Source organism: Meleagris gallopavo, chromosome 3 (assembly GCF_905368555.1).
Source record: "Meleagris gallopavo chromosome 3, MGAL_WU_HG_1.1, whole genome shotgun sequence".
NCBI lineage: Eukaryota > Metazoa > Chordata > Aves > Galliformes > Phasianidae > Meleagris > Meleagris gallopavo.
The window spans coordinates 11428351-11449318 of NC_139406.1; the positions used below are offsets into that span (position 1 = coordinate 11428351).

The 20968-nt window shown below is 44.7% G+C and overlaps 1 protein-coding gene across 7 annotated transcripts in view; it reads right to left on the minus strand.

The window, feature by feature from the left end:
* Nucleotides 1–3317: 3317 nt before the first annotated feature.
* The window catches only part of RREB1 (ras responsive element binding protein 1), a 123326-nt gene continuing 105675 nt past the window's right edge, over nucleotides 3318–20968 (minus strand). For 6 of the 7 annotated variants that reach the window (XM_085220259.1, XM_085220255.1, XM_085220257.1 and 3 more), the window contains 2 exons: nucleotides 10427–11173; nucleotides 3318–7011 (listed from right to left, as the gene is read on the minus strand). In XM_085220259.1, coding sequence (XP_085076385.1) covers nucleotides 6491–7011; nucleotides 10427–11173 — 1268 coding nt within the window. In that variant the 3' untranslated portion in view covers nucleotides 3318–6490. The remainder of the gene's footprint in view (nucleotides 7012–10426; nucleotides 11174–20968) is intronic. The other variant, XM_085220260.1, reaches the window with a different exon arrangement.

The following is a 20968-nucleotide window of genomic DNA, read 5'->3' on the forward strand; positions in this document are numbered from 1 at the left end:
GCAAGCTGAGAAACATCAACAGCTTTCATCAGCACCTCAAGGCACACATTAGAAAAAATTTCTTCTTGTAGTAGTGAGGCAATGGCACAGGCTGCCCAGGGAGGTGGTGGTGTCACCATCCCTGGAGGTATTCAGGAAACATGTAGAAGTGGCACTGAAGGACATGCTTAGTGGGCATGTAGAGATAGGCTGGCAGTTGGACTAGATGATCTTCAAGGTCTTTGCCAACCTTAGCGATTTTATGATTTTAAGTTCAAAAGGATTGGCCCACTGAAACCTCCCAAAGCCCTGGACCTCTTCTTCTCAGGCCCTTGGTGCTGGTGGGACATGAGAGCATTCAGCTGCCAGCTGAACTGGGTCCACAGAAAAGTGTCTATGATTGCAGCAGCTTCCCAAAGGAAGATGAACTCCTGCATTAGGGGAGGAGTTGCTGGTTCTGGGTACACACACAGTAAGAACTGTTTTTGTGAATGCACACTACAAATGAGCATGTTTTGCTGTTCCTCTTGTTGCTGCCACTTCAACTGTTATCTAGAACGCTTGGTGACAAGCACGTTTTGTCCCAACCTTCCCATAGCATACTGCTAGCATGGCTATAGCAACGCTTGCCTCAACCACACTAACCACTGGCCCTGAGATTGTGAGCACAGGTTGGGCCTTCAACGATGAGAAGCCATTTCTCCAGCAAGCTTCTCTCTTAGAACATTCTGAGTATTAACGTTTGTAAACTACTTCACAATTCCTTGCTGAAAGGCCCTAGAGGAGCTCAGATTATTTCACAATAGCACACTGCAAATGACCATCATACAGGGTTTCCTCGCACATTACTGGCAGCGTTAGTAAGACACAGGTCTGGCAGAAGAGAAATAAGCAAGCACAGCAAAGGAGAAAGCTGTTTCTAGTTCCTGCTGCTTGGAGGACTGCCACAAGGCTTTCTGCCATGTTTCACTTCCCCAGAAAATTCAAGTCAGCATTCTCCTCCGTTACGCACCCCATCAACACCATAACTAACATAAGCATCACTTACCTGAGATTATGGGCAACCAAAGTAGCAAAGCAGATGCAGTCCCACAGCACACAGGTACCCCATTCTGTGCAACAGCCTCCATCATCTTACAGCCTCCAGACTGTCCCAGAGCAGACCAATATCCTGGTGTTGCCATGCTGGGCTCCCAGCACTGCCGCAGATCCTAGCAGCTGGAAGCCTCCTCACGCCAAAAAACTTTACCAAAGGAGCCACAACTGTCACAAACTGTGGCCTAGGTGCCTTACTGCATCTGCTGAGTATTGAGATTACACATGCTAGACAGCAGAAAGAAGGTGGAAGAGGTCTAGCGAGAACATAAGGCCTTGTATTTTGCAGGAAGTCCCTCAGTCACGGGAACTCAGCTAGAGTAGAGTGAGTTCAGGGAAGGGTTGTCTCTTTTTTGGGCTCATAGTATCCTCCACAACCTTCAGAAGCAGAAGCTATACAATTTCTTTGTGAAAGTATACTAAGAGCATAAGGTAAAGCACAGGACAGTGCTCTCTATGCTGTTACAGAAAGAAGACCCCACCTGCTCCTATAAATAGGGACTGCTGATGGCCTTGGCAGCACCTGGGGCTGGTCTTGCTGCAGCCCTTGCACCTGGTGCAATTGGTTGGCGATCCTTAAAACACTGAATAATTCTGGTGCGTCTCCTGCTGTGCCCCAACAGTCCTCCAGTAAGTCCTAAGAAAACTTGTGCACGCCACAGGACAAGTCTGTAGCTTTTCATGGGACCAAAGGCATGTGTCACCAGTGTCTGATACAGCCGGACAAGTAGGAGCAATGCCTGCTACTTGTGTGGGACAGATTGTCCCTTCAGGCCTGGGGAGGGAGATTTCACTCAACTAAAATCACATCCCCAGTAATAGCCCTCAGCTGAGGCAAGATGCCAGGTCAGCCATGTTGAGAAAGGCCAGAACCCAGACCTGCAAGCTGAATTGGTACATCTGCAGGCCACTCAGGTAGCCCAGATCTGGAGGACACCACTGTAGCACTTTTTTTTTTTTTGCAGTCCAGCAGTTAGGCAAATCCTCATTAAAAGCCCCAATGCATTTTTCCATCCTCATCTTTTCCTGTATTACAAGAGGATGATAAAACCTGGAGCTTCTCAGGCTGCTTCACACAGAGATAGTGCCAGGTTTTCTATGCTGGGCAACAGCTGGATAACGGTGAGCAAACGATTGTATTCCTCTGTCTTTACCTTTACCAGTTTGCTCTGCAGTATCAGTAAATACACACGGGGGTGTGCAGTCCAGTGGTGGCAGAGGGCTCAGACCTGCACAACTTCTGCACCCTGCAGCAAGCACAGGGCTGCTGACCCTGAGGTACAGCAGCAACTAGATCTTCTGCGGTTTTCTTCCCTCAGAAATCTTGTTGCCGTCCCTCTGGTCCACCCAGACTTATTTGCAGTATGCCTCAGCAGATGTCCTGACTGGGGCAGTGCTGACTGACAGGAAAGAAAATGTGTCCGTGTTTGGTAGTGAGCCCTCACCAGAGGACTGCGCGTGGGGAACTGTAACTGCTGCCATGAGGGTGCCAGAGGCTGGAGGAAGGAAGGCAGGAGCAGGGCATGCAGCGCCCTCCATTAGGTCTGTAACTCTGACTCTGGTTCCCTTCTCCACCAGAAAGACTCATCCCACCAGGAGTTAAGGAGACGCAGGTTCTCAGCTGCTCTGTACTTCAGAACTGGATATGCAACTCGGATGATTCTTTGCCTCACCGTCCTGTGAAATGCACTTTCTTTATATGAAAGCATATAAAATGTAGCTAAGGCGGCTCCAACAAGCTACAACAAAGGATTTATCTTTTTTTGACAATTGCATGTGGCTTCCCTGTATATCCTGAAGACTTCACAGCCGTACACATTTATGCAAAACCAAAACCAGGATGGTAAAAACCTCCTTCATTTACACAGAGAAGATCCCAGCACCTCTCCATCACCGTGCCATGCTGTTGGGATGCACAGGTGTGGCTGCAGCTAACGGAAGGCCATGCCAATGGAGCCAGCACCTGCATGGGATAATCAGCACCAACATGGTCTCTTCTGTTTCCAGTTGCTGTTTTAAGAAGATGCCCTCAAAGCAGAGCGCCATTTCAAAGGGTTTTGGCTTCCAGAGAGCAGAACAGCAAATGCATGTGGTTGCCAAAGTGCTGCCTCTGACTTAGTCCAAGCGAGGGAAGAGAAACAGCAATGCTGCTCTGCGGGGCACCTCTGCTTCACACACTGTCCTCCAGCTCAAAACTAAGCGCCAACAAACCCACAAAAAAGCCACGTCCATTTTGGAACCTCTAATTTTTAAATATAACATTTTATTGCTTAGATGGTTTGATACAGAACAACTTTTATTTTGAATTTGGAAGTACTGTACAACTGAATAAAAAGAGGAATAAAAGTACCAAAACAAATGTGTGATTCTCTGTTCATGTGGCATAAACCAGTCTTGTACACAATTCGTAGCAGCAGTTTAAGTTCCCTTTAGAAAAATATGAATTCTACATATTTATTACTGTTTCCTGCATGGGATGAAATCACTAGGATTAACCTTCCTTTGTGGGGAGAGAAGAGAGAAAGGAGACACACAGAGAGAAAATTACGAATCATTCTGAAAATGGAATCAGTCTCACATAGCCCCGAAAAGTTATTTCAGAATTGCCTCAAACAAGGTGTTTTTTTGTTTTTAGTTTTTTTTTTTTAGTTTTTTTTTTCTTTTTTCTTTATTTTGTTTTGCGCTTTCACAGTCAAGTGCTCAATGTAGTGATTGAATTATCTCCACGTTAAGTCCATTGCAACTCAGGCAAAAGAATTTCAGAAGATCCTTTTCTGTTTGTTTGTTTTTTGTAAAAGCCCTGAGAGAGGAAAAAAAAAAAAAAAAAAAAGATCCAAACAAAAATCGTATAGAGACAAATTAGCTGAACATGCAAAACTAAAGCCTAAGATTCACCCATAGTTTAAACACATTATAAACTTCACAGTTTAATATTGGGGGAGGAGGGGAAACAAAAAACCCAACAACAGCAACAGTTCTCAGTCAAACTCAACTAATAAAAATGTCAATAAGATGTGGCAAGACCTTATACTCTACTAGGATACAGATAAAGGCTAAATAAAGCTTTAACTCAATAGTGATTATTGCTAGCAGATGTCCCGGCAGGCTGCTGGGAATTCATTACGTGCTACATCGTTCTGCAGCATATAGTTTAGTAATGGCTTCTCCCCCACAGTATTGCGCAGTTTAGTGTGGAGAGTTGCAAAAAAAAAAACAAAAAACCCCAAAACAACAAAAAACAAATTAAAAAAAAATAAAACAAAACAAAGAAACAAACAAAAAAAAAATAACAAACGACGAGAACCAAAAAAATACCCCAAATAATAATAATAATTATTATTATAATTATAATAGTAATAACGATTTAAGGGATGCGTGAACTGGTTTTCATTAAGTAGAATGCACCTGGGTAGTGAATTTAGTGAATCATTGGTTCTGACTGACTCTCTGGCGTTAGCTTCGTTTCTGAACTGGTTCAAACATCCCTATTTAAAAAAAAAAACAACAACAAAGCAAAAAATAGAAATCACATATACCTCAACCATTTTTTTCTTATTCTATCTGAAAGAATATTACTCAAGAAAGTTTGTCTTCCTTTGAATTCCAGACAGTTACATTTCAGTCTCCAGAAACTTTCGGAGAATTTTTAATATAGATATAGCTATATATAGATATATATTATATAATATAGCATGGGTCCGAGGCCCACGTCCTCCATGTCTGATGAAAGCAGGAAAAGCGGATCTGAGGGGCGGGGAGATCACAGTGCGGGTTGGGGCTGAGTGGTGGCATAGCACAGTGAGGCTCCGGCATCGCTATTATGGCTCTGTCTGTCCCAGAGGTCATGACTGAAGGACAATTAACAAACAACAACAACAAGAACAACAACAACAAAAACGCCGCCCGCTCCTAGAAGCGTGCAGCTACAGTAGGAGACATTTCCTTTAACCCCTTCAACATTGGCGGCTGGAGTGTCACCTGTTGCCGGCAACAGGAGCCATCCGGAGAAATCCCAGCTCCCAGCATTAAAGGGGTTAAATTACTGATATGAAATTTAGACGCACACCTCAAGTCTTCAAGCATCAACCCCAAAATCTCAGGAAGAATTTCTATTTATTTTTTTTTTTCTTTTTCTTTTTAATTTAATTAATTAATTTATTTTTTAACATGTCTTTTATCTGTAGTTTTATCACCAGTAGTATTTTCTTGCTCCAGAACATGACGGTAAGTAGCAAGACGATGGTAAGGCTCGCATTTCTCTCTTGCTCGCTTTCGACTGGAAGACTGAGTCACTTGGCTCCGAAGGAAGGCGTGCTGCCGCCGGGTGACGGCACGGAGATGGCCGTCCTTGGGCACGTGCACCACGAGCAGCGGGGCGTCCCCTGCACGGCTGTGATGACAACCTGCTGGCCTCTGATTGACTCTCCGGTCAGAGGAAGGGTTTCGATTAAAGTACAGTAGAAGAGCTGCAACATAGGAGGAGGAGTTGGTGAAAGCTTGAAGTCAAAACATGTAAAGAGGGGATCCAAGCTGCGTTATACGTCTGCGTGGGCAAATATTGCCCATTGGTTTCTGCTGACTGCAGAGACAAGCAAACTGATGAATTTATAAAATAATTATAAAATAATAATAATAATATACTGAAGCAAATCAAACATATATAACAGCGGGTGCATAATTTCCATAGGTTACGTTGCTATGTAACTCTTCTCTGTATACGCACTCAGTCCACGACGGCCAGAAGAAAAACCCTAGTATCTAGAACACCATTTCTAACGCTGAAAAGTGGAAACAAGTATGAGGTTGAAATTCTTTGCGCTTCCTGCTTTTGGCTCCAACCACTTCGAACACCTTCGGCTGCCACGCTGCTAATGCCTGGAATAGGCTTAATGCTCCACCGTGTGGCAAATGCGAGAACATCTACTGAGAAAACAGCAACCGACATCTCGTCTGCGTTTCCTCTGACTGTTCCATATGAAATTCACATAAATTGCTTCCAGTTATTGGCTGTGGTATCCAAGGGCCTCCCACCCCACTGCCCCGTTTCCAGCTCAGAGAACAAACACAGAGACTATCAGATATACAAGACCAAGCTCACACACACCAATACAAAAGGTAACATTAATGCTTAAATGAAAAAGGTCCTCTCCAAATAATTCATTAAAATATTAAAAAAAATCATTTTTGAAAAAAAAAAAAAAATCTATGATACCAAAAGATCTAATAAAGTAGTAAGGCACTCAAATCAGTATATACTGTAGTCTCTTGCATTATTATACTGAAAGGCATATGGCACTGCATCCAGTCTGCCATACTCTCCCCACAGCTGTAGGTCACTCTTCTGAAACGAGACCCTGGAAACCTTGCTCTGCTGGCTTCAGTTTGTGTGCTGGGATGGGCCCAGCCTCCTCGCAAGTCATTCTACCCCCAAGAGCTGAGGCGTGCTGTCTGCAGAGGCAAGAATGTGATTCATGGGAGATTTTTTGTTGTGCATCTCCAGCAAGTCTTGAATGAAACCTGATGGTCTCTCTAGCTCAGAGCTACCCCGAGGCTCCTGGTCTTTTGCGGGCTGCTTCTGTGCACTCTTGGCGGGCTCCACAAGGCTGGCACCGGCTCCTTGCCCGTTTGGCCTCTCCTCTTCGCAGAGCACGTCCTTGGTCGCGCCGACCAGGGACTCCTTTCGGCTTCTGGTGCCGGATGGGTGGCTGCCAACAACCCCCGCAGAGTCGCACTCATTTTCTGAGATGGGGTTGGTGCCACTGTGGCTAGACTCATTTTCGCTGTCTTCCCCACACCTCGACTGGGTCTCCTCCTTGTCGCTCTCCTTCCCGTGGTTTCGAGTATTTTTGACTTTCTGGTGTATGCGCTGGTGACGAACCAGGCTGTGCTTCAGAGTGAAGGTCCGTTCACAGGTTTGACATTTGTACGGTCTCTCGCCTGCAAGAGAATGAAAATAGGAGGTCAGCCACAATGTCACAAACACACCTCCCTCTTGTTTCAAGCAGCTTAAGATGCTCCACACTGGAAGCTCAGTACTTTCATCAAACTTTGGTGTTCCTTCTATGCGGTCTTTTTGCTTCTGTATTATCGTGATATGCAAGCAAATATAAAGGCCCTGGGGCCCCGTAACTCCAGAAATAGAGATGGGTTCTGTCCCTTTATAACTTGATAAGATTGGAGTACACTGTGCACTGGTGTCCAGTAGAGCTTTATAATCCTGCGTTTCTGATGTGCCAGGCCATTGAACCCACACAGTCCAATGAATCTGATTTTCCCTTTCCTCCACCTGGCTGGAGGCAGCAACCCTCTAGGATCAAAGTGGGCTTTCCATCCCACCTCCTCATATCATCTCCATAGTCACACAGTAAAACCACAGGGTACCACATGGTGTACCCATTGTATCTTTTCCTTTGGCCCTGCATTAGGGAGGGAGGAAGGCCATGAGCCCCAGGTGCTTGTTAGCATCCCATCTACAGCAGCCCACCACGGGGGCTCAGAGTTACAGCCCCTGCCACATGCAGAGAGAGGAGATTTGAGATAGGAGGACATTACCTACAGATCTGTGGTCAGCAGGGCTTAAAAACTGAATCAAACTGAATAGTACATAAGAGAATATCTCCTTCTCCTAGATACTGGAAGATGAGTTGTTTACCTAAATCAAAGAGAAGGTGTCATGAACTGCTCTTGACAGATCAACTGCTACTCTTTTTGTGAAGCACAAGGACAGCACTGCTGTTTCAAAATGTAAAGAGCAACTAAAGGAGCCAAATTTATTAGGCATTCACAGAACACTAAAGGTGTCTGTCAGCAGTGGTCAATGTTTACTGAGCAAATGAAAATCACAGAATCATAAAATCATAAAGGTTGTAAATGCCCACTAACCACGTCCCTCAGTGCCACATCCACGCATTTCCTGAATACCTCCAGGGATGGTGACACCACCACCTCCCTGGGCAGCCTGTGCCACTGCTTCACCACTCTTTCTGAGAAGACAGTTTTCTCAATATCCAACCTGAACCTTCCCTGGTGCAACTTAAAGCCCTTCCTCTGATCCTACCACCACCACCTGAGAGAAGAGGCCAATCCCTACTTTGTTATAGCCTCCTTTTAGGGAGTTATAGAGAACATGTGCCTTGGGATGCTGTTAAAAATCTGTTGATGTTCTTCAGCCTGCTGGAGCTCTACTCCTATTTCTGAAACACTTGAAAGCTCTTAAAGAAACCTCTTCACACCTGTGCAAGAAATGCTACTGTCCAGACAAAATTTTTCCATTTACTTTGCAGCCCTAAGCCTCAGAGCAGCTGCAGATCAGATCCTATGCTGTAATGTGCTCTCAGAACCACTTTTTGCATCTGAAATGTTTCAATAGTTTCCTTAGCATAAGCTTCTTGAAAAACAAAGCCATGCCTCTGCTGACAAAATTGCCCCTACATCCTGGCCAAGTACAGTGCCCAAGGTACTTGCTACATGCCACCACTGCCCTGCCAGTCCTGAAGAACCAAAGGTCCCACCCTGACAGCTTAATCCCGTGTTTCTGGTTGCCATTGCTAAAGACTTCTCAGTGGTGCAATTCCATCAGGACATCGCCAATGTGGAGTAAGCCAGTCCTGCTGTCCGTGGGAAGCATGACACTTCTGAGAGAAGTTTCTCCTTGCTGTTGACAGAGGACAGGGCTCCAGTCCTGGAGCTCCAGCCAGGAGCTTTTCTGGTCAGCTGCCTTTGCCCACCCCCAAACAATGCAGCTCTGCAGCTCACCCTGTGACTGGGACCCCAGAGCTCCCCAAAACTACAAGCCAGGATGAAGGAAATGTTTCAGCCTGACTGCCATTCAGCAGGCACGCAGTGTGCCAGGGGTTCCTTACACACTTTAGAGTGCCCCAGAAGTTCCTCTTCTGAGAAAAAGTATTCCAAAAAGTATTCCAAAAGCTTTCTATATTCATCTTGAATCAAGCATGGTTAAAACCGAAGTATAGGCAATATTACACAAAGACAGCACTCTGCCATGTATCTGAGCGGATGGGAGGGAGAGAGGAAGGAGGAAGGTCAACCAGTGTTGAGTCAACCACAGCATTGAGGCAAAATCTGCATTTGAAAACACATTATCTAAACAGTGGTGGTGTTTAAATTTATTACATTTGAAGAACTGACCCAGGTTTCTATTCTATTCTAACCTATTCTATGTTTCTCTATGACACTGACATCCTTCAGAGTCAAATAAGAAAGAAAATAGATGTATCGATATGGTCTGTGCATCTCAGCTTGCCTTTAAAACACACAATAAGGGAATCACAGGCACACAACAATGTATCATTTAGGTCTAACGTTCAGCATTTTAGATATTATAATCTTCCCGAATCTTCTGAATTAGTATGAAAATAGCCACAAGAGTGGGATCCATCCCTTGTTTCACTCAAGTTTTGAATCCTCAATACTGGATGAAAACAGGTCATCTTTGCACTTGAGAAGTCAATTACAAAGGTAAAAAGTTTTGCTAAGGCACTAGTCTTTAGTGTAGTTTATTAAACATCCTCTTCAATTACAGCACAAATATTTTGTAGCCTAAGTTAATCACAAAGATATCATCTTCAGCAGAAAGCATTTCAAAATACATGAAATGTCAAACTGCTCCATTTTCCTGCATCAGAACAGCCCTCTGAGAGGTAAAATACATCATTAATGAGGATGCACGACTAATTCGCTCTTGAGCTAGCTCATGACTTCACCTCCTTCTCAATGCACTGCTGAAATTTATTGCATAAAGCAATCCCTAGTACTTTAATTACTGAGTAATCAGACAAAGATTTTATTACCTGTATTCCACATTCTCTGCCAAAGGAAGAGAAGAATACAAATTGTAGCTGTGCCTTTCACTCAAGCAGAAGGTCACGTGTATCACCAGCATACAATCAGTACAGGCCAGATAATCAGACAAAACCACATGCTCTCTCTAAACTTTCACTCAGAAATGAAGCCTTACGTACTGCCATGTTTATCCACTGCTTATCAAAATACTGGGAAGAGATATGGCCACACACACATAATGGGAAGGGAGTGAGAAGCTGGACTGTGTGGAGATCTGAATACTTGTCCTAACCTTCAAACACTGTAAGCAAACATGGGGGAAAACCATTTGGGAGCTGAAGATAAGGTGGCGGTGTAACTACTCCTGCTCCTTTAATAGGTGCTTTAAATGGCAGATCGGGGAAAAGATGACAACTCACAGCTACCTTTGTGACTAAAAGCAGTGTCTCCAACTTCATGCACTAGCAGTAATTGTGCATCTACAGAGAAGATGCATCACTGTGGTGGCAGATCTGCTCATTATCTGCTCTGCCCTGAATTCTCCTCTTACCTGTATGAGACCGCATATGTCGCGTCAAATCTTGCAGAGACCAGAAACGCTTGTTGCACACAGTACAGACTTTCTTTCTTTTGTCTGCTTTTGCAGTACTCTTAGCCTCATCAGTCTTTGGTATTTTGTCATCACTGCTCTTCTCAGTGGACTTTCTCTCTGTGCCTTCCCCCTCAGAGATGCTTTCGCTCTCTTCATTCTCCTTTCCTGTCGCCTCACAGTCCAGAGGAGACTCCACTACCTTCAAGTCCATCGGAGACTCTTCCTGCTCAAGACTGGAGTCCTGCATCGAGGGAGCTCCTGCATCATCCTGGATGCTTTTGCTTTCATCCTCACTGCTCCTTTCATCTTTTCTGTCCTCACGAATGTGGGCCTTTTTGTGACGGCTAAGAGTGCCAGCAAACTTGAAGGTTTTGCCACAAACATCACAGGCATGTTTCCTTTCAGTCTGAGAATTGCTGCCTGCATTCTGGTCATTCTCTGCCAGCTTGAAGTCCATTAATTTGCTGGCAAAATTGAGGTCAAGACTTTTGTTACTTACAGAATCTTCCTCAGGGCCCTCTTCATATTCATCAGCTTTTCCTTCGGCATCCTCTTCTGCTGGTGGAGAATCAGCCTTTGGCTCCTCCTTGGGGCTGCACTCACTCCCTGGTAGCTCGTTGACTTCCTCTGGCTGCTCCTTCTCACAAGATGTCAGGTCCAAGACTTCACTCCCTGTAGCAGGTGCCTCCGCATCAGCCTGACTGTCTGCAAGCAAACAGAGAGAAGCTTTCAGTGGGACACTCCACTAACACACAAGTACCAGCGGTGAGGATTCACAGACCCACAAGCAGTGCTGCCGATCAAGTGTCCGAACATCTGCCTTATCCTATCTATCACTCAGTAACTTACAGCTGAAAAGAGATCAAAACATCACAGAACCAATCAGAATGATAATTAAAAATCTGTTAAAAATGGATTCATTTTCTAAAATAAACTCACACCCTTAGCAATTTCTTCAAGTGTGATACAACTGCTTTTACCAGAGAATACAAAATGCTGCAACACTGAAGAAAAGCTTAGGTCACTACTGCTACAAATATACTGCACCAGAGACACATGGATCTGTAAACAGGTGTACAGAATATGGATACAGACTGAAGTAACATACATCCTCATGTTACTCTGATAAAATTGTAAGCAGTGGGAAATGTTTTCCAAAGGGAATATAAAGGCCTCGTGCCACCAACTGGTACAATTAAATGTCAAAGGTTATCACAGGACGGGTAAAAAACTGGCTATGTATCAGATAAGCAAAAGATGCTGAAGTTTGTCTACATGTTGGTCTTTGACCTCACCTGGATTTCACCTGGAAACAAAACATTAAGCAAAGAAGCAGTAGTAGGAAGCATCCTTTGCTGTTTCAGCAACCCTCCAACAAAAAAGACAAAACATGCCTAAGATGTCCACCTTAATGACATTCTCTGTTCCCCTATCAGTCTGCACCATTACCACCGCTGAAGACACGACACACTCAAGCAACATAAAATGAGTAAGGCAAACAAAGGGACAGAGCTGTACCTCTTCTAAGCTCCATACAAAAACTGTAAGTATCAAAAGTGGAAATAAGCAGGACTGAATCTGGATGCTCATGCTAACAATGCATCCCATGTGCCGCTTTCCAGCAATTGTTCCAGGACATGAGCTTAGCAAGGAAAGCTCAAACTTTCCTTGTGTTAAGTCCTTCCCCATCTCCTTCTTGTTGACAGTGTGTAGCTGAGGCAACAAGACCACACAACAGTCACTGCAGCATTTATCTGCAAGCCAAATAGCTGCTTGGTAACTGCAGGGTTTTAGAAACTCCAGATGAGCAGTTTAAGTCCTCCATTTGACACAGTACAACATGTGCATGTCCCTGCATTGCCCAGATTTCCTATGACAGGATTTTTTTTGCAAGCAAGGAGTAATCACAGAAGGTATGAAGGTAATTCTCAGGCAAACTGAAGTTCAAATGTAGCCTTGCAATATAACTTGCATTGACCTCATTTTCTTAGAATCACCACAGAATCATCAAGGTTGGAAAAGACCTCCAAGATCATCCAGTCCAACTGCAAGTGATAATCACTGGCAATTGAACAGATGTCACAGCTAAGCAGCATTTCCAGATTGTGAACTATCATTTAATGCAGCATAATCCTTGACACGCCTCCTTTTCTGAGGAAGTCTGAGTGGGGTGGACTGGAGGAAAAGAGTGAACTGTCAAAAAAAAAAATATCTCATCTTTTAATCAAAACAGATCAGTTTATATTGACTGGTATGCACAAAAGCTTTCAACAAAGTTCGCTGCTCGTCTTATTATCTACCCATTAAAACATGCAACTATGCCCTAATCGGTGTATAATACTGGAGAATTTGAGGGCATCTGGAAAAAAAAGGTCACCTACAAGCGCCCTACACATTTGCATTTGAATTCTGTGTTTTGACTCATTGCTTCTTGCCTGGATAAACTAAGGTAAAAAATTTAAATGAAGTTATTACAAACATCAGGAGGCATTTCTAAAAACCCAGCTGAAATCTCAAAGCGTAATAATTAAGGAGCAGCACTGCTTTACAACTTGGAGAAATGTGAGACAGGCGTGGATGAAAAGCAGGGGGCACACACAGCATTCTCAGTAATGTGAAGGCAGCAGGGTCTTGTGGCTGATGTTGCAGGCAAAGCAGTGAAATCAGAACCCAAACCCAGGCCACATCCATACAGGGAAAATGTTTTAAAAAACAAAACAAAACAAAACAGAGGAAGCACTCCTGTGGGTTTCTGGCCTGCTGCCTTCTTCCACACATGGCATTCTGGGGACTGGAACAGCACATCTGTGTCTCACTGGAAATGCTTCAGCTTAGCCCAAGAGTTTGGATGAAAGGAAGGATTAATGACGAGAGACGTGACTCCATGCTGCTGCTGAAAGGGTTCTTGTCCTTGACCATGGCCACCCACTCTTACTTCAACCATAGTGGTGCTAACATTCACACACCACACAGCAAGCAATGTCTTTTTCACCTCAGCATAGATTTGGGGTGAAATGTGGATTTGGGGTGCATGGAAATGAAGTGACCCCACAATTACTGCTCCAAGGGCAAAGGGGAGGGAAACCACAGATGATTTTCCTTCTCAGCAGCCCCTGTTTGCTGCTGTCAGCAGCAGGTATTTGTGAATGATGGATGAAAAGACAAAATTGTCAAAGTAGATTGAGATACAGAGATCTTCAAACAATGTCCATGGGAAGCACCTGCGTGGCTGCTGCACTCCAACACTGCTGCTCACCCTCAACAAGATGAGCTGCATGGGTGAGGCCAGGAAACATTCCTGTGTGGAAACTGTGTGTAAGGCCAAAGGAAAACTGAAAGCAGAATGAGAAGGAGGGCTTTACTGGGGAAGAGAGCAGGAAAGTATCTTAAGATGGAGAGAAGTATAAGCTTGAAGAGTCCAGGATGGAGGGAGCTTCACTTCTGTCACACCAAGAGCCACATTATGTAACTCCTTGCTGCCCAAACACAAGGCAGCAGATGCAGAGCAAGATGACTCTTCAGACAGGAACTACTGGGAGCCATGTTCAGGAGGGGAATACAAACCAGAAGCATTCCAGGAGGGGAGTACCAGAGAAGGCCAAAAACTGAATGTTTTGTTTTAAAAACCCCAAACACAAAAGCCTTGTCAACTTTTAATTTCAGCATGTTGCATACCGTGCATCATTTCCCACTTTTCCCCTTTTTCCCCCTAACTTTTCCTTGCTGTGGTTTAAGCATTTGCACAATGTATTATTTTTTTTTCTTTTAAGAGGAAATTGTTCAATTAATTGTACTCAAACTCTGTCTTCCTTTTTCTCCCCTGTGCCCTTCCAACCTGTAATTCCCTCCTTGTGTTGCTGGCTCACAATTACATTTTCATGTGGAAGAGAGATTGGGCCTGTGGGACAGGTGATGTAGGCGGTGTTGCCTTACCAGCACAGGCTAATGGGTGAGGATGACATTAAGAAAAAAAATATGAACCTTAACCACCAGCATTCAGAAAGGAAAAAGACCTCAGACACCAGCAGCATGGATACACACACTTTCTCTTCCAAAACCAGCACATCACAATAGAATGAACGCTTCCAAAATTCAGTTATGGACTTGGCCAGGAATATCCTAAGGTGCGGGCTTGGGTGAGCGCTCTTCCTTCCCACCTGCACTAACGAGACCTGCTGCCTTTCTTGTCAAGGAAGAGCTTCCCAGACTCCTTATGAAACTACATGCATATCACAAAATGGCAGCTCCTGACTAGTCAAGCTACTCTGTGGTTACCCCCAACCTGTGCGGTTGGTTTCACAGCTGGTGAAAAAGTAACCTGCTTTGCACAAAATCTGATTCTGGGGATGGGTGAGAACCAGCCCTGCTCTGCTGCGGACAAACTGGAAGAGCAGTGAGGGCCGGTGTGTGGGAAAGAGGACTGTCGTGAGGATGGCCTCACTGGTGCCTGGTGTGGGGCTCCTCCTGCAAGGCCAACACTGCTGCTTTTAACTTGTTTACAGGTCTCTTTGAGAAAACCTGGCTGGCCACACAGAATGCTGTATGGCACAAGGAAGGATTCTAACCAAGTCTTCAGATCTGAGCAAACACTCCTCCAAAGGGCCTGAGCTCCTCTCACACATGGGTTACTCCTGTTTCCAGAATCAGTGGCTCCATGATTTCATTTGTTTATCATGCTATGCAGCCGAATGTATTAGAGGTAGTGAGGAAGGTATGGTACAAGGGAAAGGTCTGCTGTTTCTGTCTCTTATTAATGCTCAAAATGCTCTCCAGTCGGCTTGTTACCCTGCAGATAAACTTGGAGAGGACAAGAGCAGAACTGCCCTTACCTAGGCCCCTGCCCACTGCCACTTTCTCAGCACCTGCATCTCAGTTTAGGTACTCTTAAACCTCAGTTTTAGGAGCCAAGCATGTAGCCTTGTCCCAGAGAAGCACAGTTTGAGTCGCTCCTCTGAGGTGAGGACACGAAGGTGTCAAGGTCTGATGGAGTCAGCTCTGACACAAAGCTAAAGAGCTTGGGAGATGTAAGGAGAAGAGGGGATCAGCAGGGAGGCGAGGCCCTGAAGAGGAAGGCAAGGAGAAGCTGCAGCTCAGCTGCTACCTCTTCAACGTCTGGGAAAGAAACAAACTTCTCAGGAGATATATTCATAAGCAAAACCTCAAGGTCTCCATCTGAGAATGCAAAAACCTTTCCTCCTGCATGAAAGAAACCACTATATACTTGTAGCCAAGATTACTTTTTTTCCCTCTAACTGTTGCAAGAAAAGCGTTTTGATGAAGCTTGCTTACAATTCAAGCTGAAGGTTTCAGTCAGCCCAGTCAGAACAGTCCACTTCATCTTTTATAGGTGGCAAGAATGAGAAGTAAACTGCTTTCCTGTATACACAAACACAATTGTCCAGGGAGACACTGAACATGGAAAATTTCAGATAAAAGAGCAGATACAGATCAAGGCGGGGAGGATGCTGGTTTGATTCTGTTTTCCTTTGTATTTCTTTCCTCTGGAACTAAGGCGGAATAGAGTATAGCTGGAGATGCTGAGGTGTTATTAGATAAAACAGGGTGCTGTAGTGGAAACAATTTTGTGACTTTAAAGCAAATGTTTATTGCCAGACATTCCTGACATCCCCATAGAAGTGTCAGAAAGCCCATCACATAAATAATGCTCAAAAGCAGAGCAGACAGAGCACTAGAAATAAGTGTTGGACAAGCAATTGGCATTACCAGTCAGACTTTCTATTTTCCCTACATTAACCAAAATAACCTCAGATACATATATTTTTTTCTTATTTTACAACAGACACAGCCACCACTAGGTGGAAGCAGCCTAGTAAGTTTGGCACTTTTTATGAACTGGTCACACAGTGCTGCTCCTACTTAAATCCAAACTTGGAGAACATCTCTTCAACCTGTGGAGTCAACTTGCAAAAACATGGGGGCTACCTTTGTCCATTTTTATTGTAAACACACATTTTGCCACCTTTACTACATCTCATTATATCACACACAAGGTTAAATACTTAAACAGCCCACGCTTGAGGGAGCTTCAGCTGTTATGCACATGACTCTTGAAAAAAAAGCATTAAAAGACAGATGACTTCTTAAAAAAGTGTAGGGAATTTGTGTACACCTTTGGGAAAAGGATCAATTCTGGAAAAGCAGATAGTTAAAACTACAACTAAAACCCTGGAGAAGAGAGATATAGCACCATGCTGTTTGCCTTTGACACAACCTATGGTCCCCTCCAAGACCTTCAAGTGAACAGTTCAAGTCACCAACACAAACAAAGGCACTCAGGACTAGTTCTGACTGCACCTAGCAAGTGGAAATCTGCACTGAACTGGGGAGAAAAAGCCCAGAGATTTTCAGTTCACAGTGAATTCTCCTGTCTATCAGGAAGAGGGTTTTATGCAGAACTGGCAATACATTCAAGTTATATATCATCTCCTCAGTATCTTCAACACAACCACTCTGCCATTCAGACCAACTTCAGCGTCTTCTCTCCATTTGCCACTCACTCCTTTGCCAAGCAACTCTTGCCTTGCCATAAGCTATGGTTCTGGAGTGGCTGTTAAACTTTGCCTGACACTGAAACTGCAGTTTCAAGCCCTTTGTCCTCTAGGAAATAGCGACAAATGTAGTTCAGAGGTACAGACAGCTATGACAGTTTGGAAAAACAACAAGTCCTCCACTATAACCAGGGCTCACATGATTTCTGGAGGGATCACAGACTGGCAGATTTCTAGAGCAAAGATGAATTTGGCTTAAACACTAATCAGAAAATTCACTGTTGAGCATACTTTGTAAATATTTGCCTAGTTAACACAGGAATAGTTGTTTTTGACTCTCCCACATCAGGAGCAGGCCTCTCTAAGAAAGGGACCTCTTCTTAGGAAAGTATCTTTATGTACTTTGTAACAGACAATCCATTACCCCATTCCCATCCCAACATCTCTCCTCCATCAGTGGCATTTGGTTGTAAGACAGAAGCATTCAGAAAGCCCTACGAAAGTGAGGGCAGGGCTGCTTTAATGCGATGGAAGTGGACGATTCATTGAGTTGCTCCACAGGGCAGCAGCAGCAGCCTGCCCCGCTCTGAGCCCTACAGGCTGCCCCTCCTGCATAAGATGTTTTGGGCCCTGTTGTCAGGCTGCTCCCTCCTGTTTCATGAAGGAAGGACACGCACAAACTCCATCACTCACACGGATTCCCTGTCTTCGACTTCTATTCAAAACCACCATCCTGTTTCTTGTTTTGTTTTAAAACAAGACCAAAAGAAACCCTCTATAAACCTGTTCCCAGTGACACTCCATTGAATTGTGCTTCCTGTCTTACACCTCATCTTAAAGCTTTCCTCTCTGCTTCATTTAGAGCTGACCAAACACCACCCAAGCATCTCCCTTTCAGCACACAGCGCAGCAATCCAGACTATGACCCACTTGCAGACACAGCTATTGAAAGGCTTCTCCTGTAAGCCCCAATCATGCCACTTGCCCACCTTTTAAAGCCAGCACAAGGTGAGAAATACCCCCCTTTTCAACTGAGCCACAGTTTCAAATTATAATTTACTTCCACTGATTTTGAAATCCATTTTTCTTGTGCAATGGAGTGAGACCACATGTCCAAAGATGCTGAATGATTCTGGCCTGTGATTAAACACCAGCTGGCAAAGCTTGTTAAGAACACTAAGCCATGCAATGAAGTGCTCATGGTAATGCTACCAACATAGGAGCTTTCTGAAGCTCCTTGCTTTCTGAAGCTGCTGTCTGAAGAAAAAAAGTGTTTGATGGTAAGGCCAATTTCAGCAGCATCCATCCAGTTCTCCCAGGAGATGCTGCCAGCTCCATCACTCTGCTGCATCAACACACTCTTTCAAGGTCACAACATGAGCTGGATCTGAGAACTGATCTCAGGACTGCTGGTCCCTCCCCTTGCCCTTTTCATTTTTTTGGACAGCTAGGTCAGTTACAGACGTGGGGATGAACAGCTGGGAACAGGTTGAGCCAGTATGGCTGAGACGTGCTTTGTGTTATCCAACCGTGGCCCAAGGCTCTGTCTGCCAGGGGCAGGATGAACCACTCTGACCAGCCCAGCACTGGCTGCACAAGAACTAAGAACAGCATTTACCTTCCATTGGTGTCCTGCACATTGAATGTGTCATGCTCACACTTGGCTTTAGAAACCCTTTCCTCCTTACCTCATCAATCAGCTGAGCTGCCTTAGCATCCCTCTGACTACAGTTTCCAGCAGATCCCATTAGGGCATTTTTACTTCATCCTGCTGCAAAGATCACAGAGGTGAGCACTTTCAGAGCCCTTTCTGAAGACTTTTGTTCTGCTACGGGATCATGTTATAACACGAGTCTTCCCCTCTCATGCTACAACCATCTGTTGCCTGCAAAGGCCGAACCAGCTCACGTGACACCCCGGGTAACGTGCTCCAGCCCGGCAGAGTTACGGGCTGTTAGCGTGGTAACAAGACATCTTCGTCCTTCGTGGCAAGCAAGAGCAAATCACGTTACAACATGTCTCTAGCATGGCAGATTTTACTGCCAGACTAGTACTGAGACCTGTGTGACTGCGTGTGAATCACTGCAATACAACCTGCCCATTACAAGGGAAGAAAGTATGAGAGGCTGTGAAGACAGCAGACATTTCCAAACAAAGGTCTTGCTGCTTTTAGATTTGCTGTTTCAACGGCTCTTCCATGTCACCTAATCAGTGACAAAAATCTGCCCCTTCTCTCCTGGAGGTATCTCTTTTGTACAAGAGCTTCTCAGGCAAGGGAAATGTACCAATCCACTGAGCTTCCTTCCTGCATCTATCCCATTTGGTCAGCAAAGACAAACACTGAACTACTGCACTCACCCACAGATTGATGCCAGTTCGCCCCTTTTTGCTAAATGCCACTCACCTGCCTACAGCAAAGCCTCGTGCGATCTGACAATCAATTTCCTTTGCTGAAAAAGTCTCAAAATTGAGCGTGCAAGAAAATGACAGGTGAACATCAGCACAGACAAATTTAAGGTAAAAAAAACTCCGGAAAAAAAATCACCGAAAGCAAACCTTCAAGATGCTGTAAGTTCATGAAAGAGGAGCCGCTGCATACAGCTCTCCAGGACCACTGCCTTGCCCTGCATCAGCAGCCAATATAAAGCCAAGAAACGCTGCGTACTGCAAGCAAGGGCGTTGAGAGAAAAACAAAGAGCATCCCTTTGCTGCTGTGTACAGGCCTGGTGTGCCCTCATTACAGGTTGTGCGTGCGGTTCTGGCCTCAGCACTGCAGGAAGGAACATAGCTGGGCTGCAGAAGACACAAAGTGAACCTAAGAAATGGGATGACAGCAGAAGGGCTGAGGACCCTCATTTTTGGAGGAGAGGGGGTGATTATGATTGAGGTCTGCAAGCAGAGAGAGCAAACACAGAATTGCAATTCACCAAATCCTGCAATGCTGGAATGAAGGGAGGCTCTCTGAAACTAGCAGGGGATCAGCTTAAAACGGATTTAAAAAATATTTCTTTACACAGCAGGTAGTGAACTTCTGGAGCTTGACGCCACGTGAGGTTGGAGGCAGACAGCATCAGCAGGTTCAGAAAGCAACTGAAGAGACTGAGAGACAGCTGGTCTATGATCAAGTTCTAAAGGGAGCAGGCAGCGACATGACCTTTAACATGCAGCCCTAATGCAGCAGTGCAGGATGCTGGCAGTGTAAGAGGAACAGACTGAAGGAAGTGACCAGGCCCACAAGCTCACCCAAAGCAGCAGATCCTACCAATACCATTGGAAACAGTGTTCAGCTGCATGAACCACTGTTCTAACACAGCAGGGCATTGGGAGTTGGACTTGATCCTACTGGGTCCCTTCCAACTTGGGATATTCTATGATTCTGTTTCTTTCACCTTTATGCTTTGCTTTTCTGCAATGTTCAGCCCTACTAGCACAGCTTGACCTTTCTATTCCATTTGAAAAGTGCTGTGCTGCTGTGAGATCCAGCATCCCTTTTCTTAGTCTGGGGGATAAATCTATTTCTCCCCAGAGATCAGATGGCAGAATCTGTACAAATTTTATTAGATTTGGTATGGCAGGCTGTTTTTTTTGTTTGTTTTTCCTTCTTTAATGCTTTCACCCTCCCTTTCATTCTCAAGTCTCCTTGTCAGTAATCTCTGAGACCAGCCTGTCAGAACCAAATCTGTTTCAGTGGAAAAGAACCCTAATTTCCCTAGTCAAAGGTGACTTACTACAACATCCTCGTTGCAAGCTCCTCAACAGGATGTTATCTTGAGATGTCCGTGTTTGAATTTGACAAAACTTCCATCAAAGCCACTGGGCACCTGATCCCATAGACTTCAGTTGTATTAACTCCCTGCAGGAGAAAGTTTTTCATCTCTGTAATTCATTTTAACGACTAAGAGAAGGGAAGAGGCCACGTACAAGAAGAGCAGGAAGAAAAGCCAGGCTCATGCACTGGAATGAGGAAAGCTTCCCCACAAGATGTCTCTGT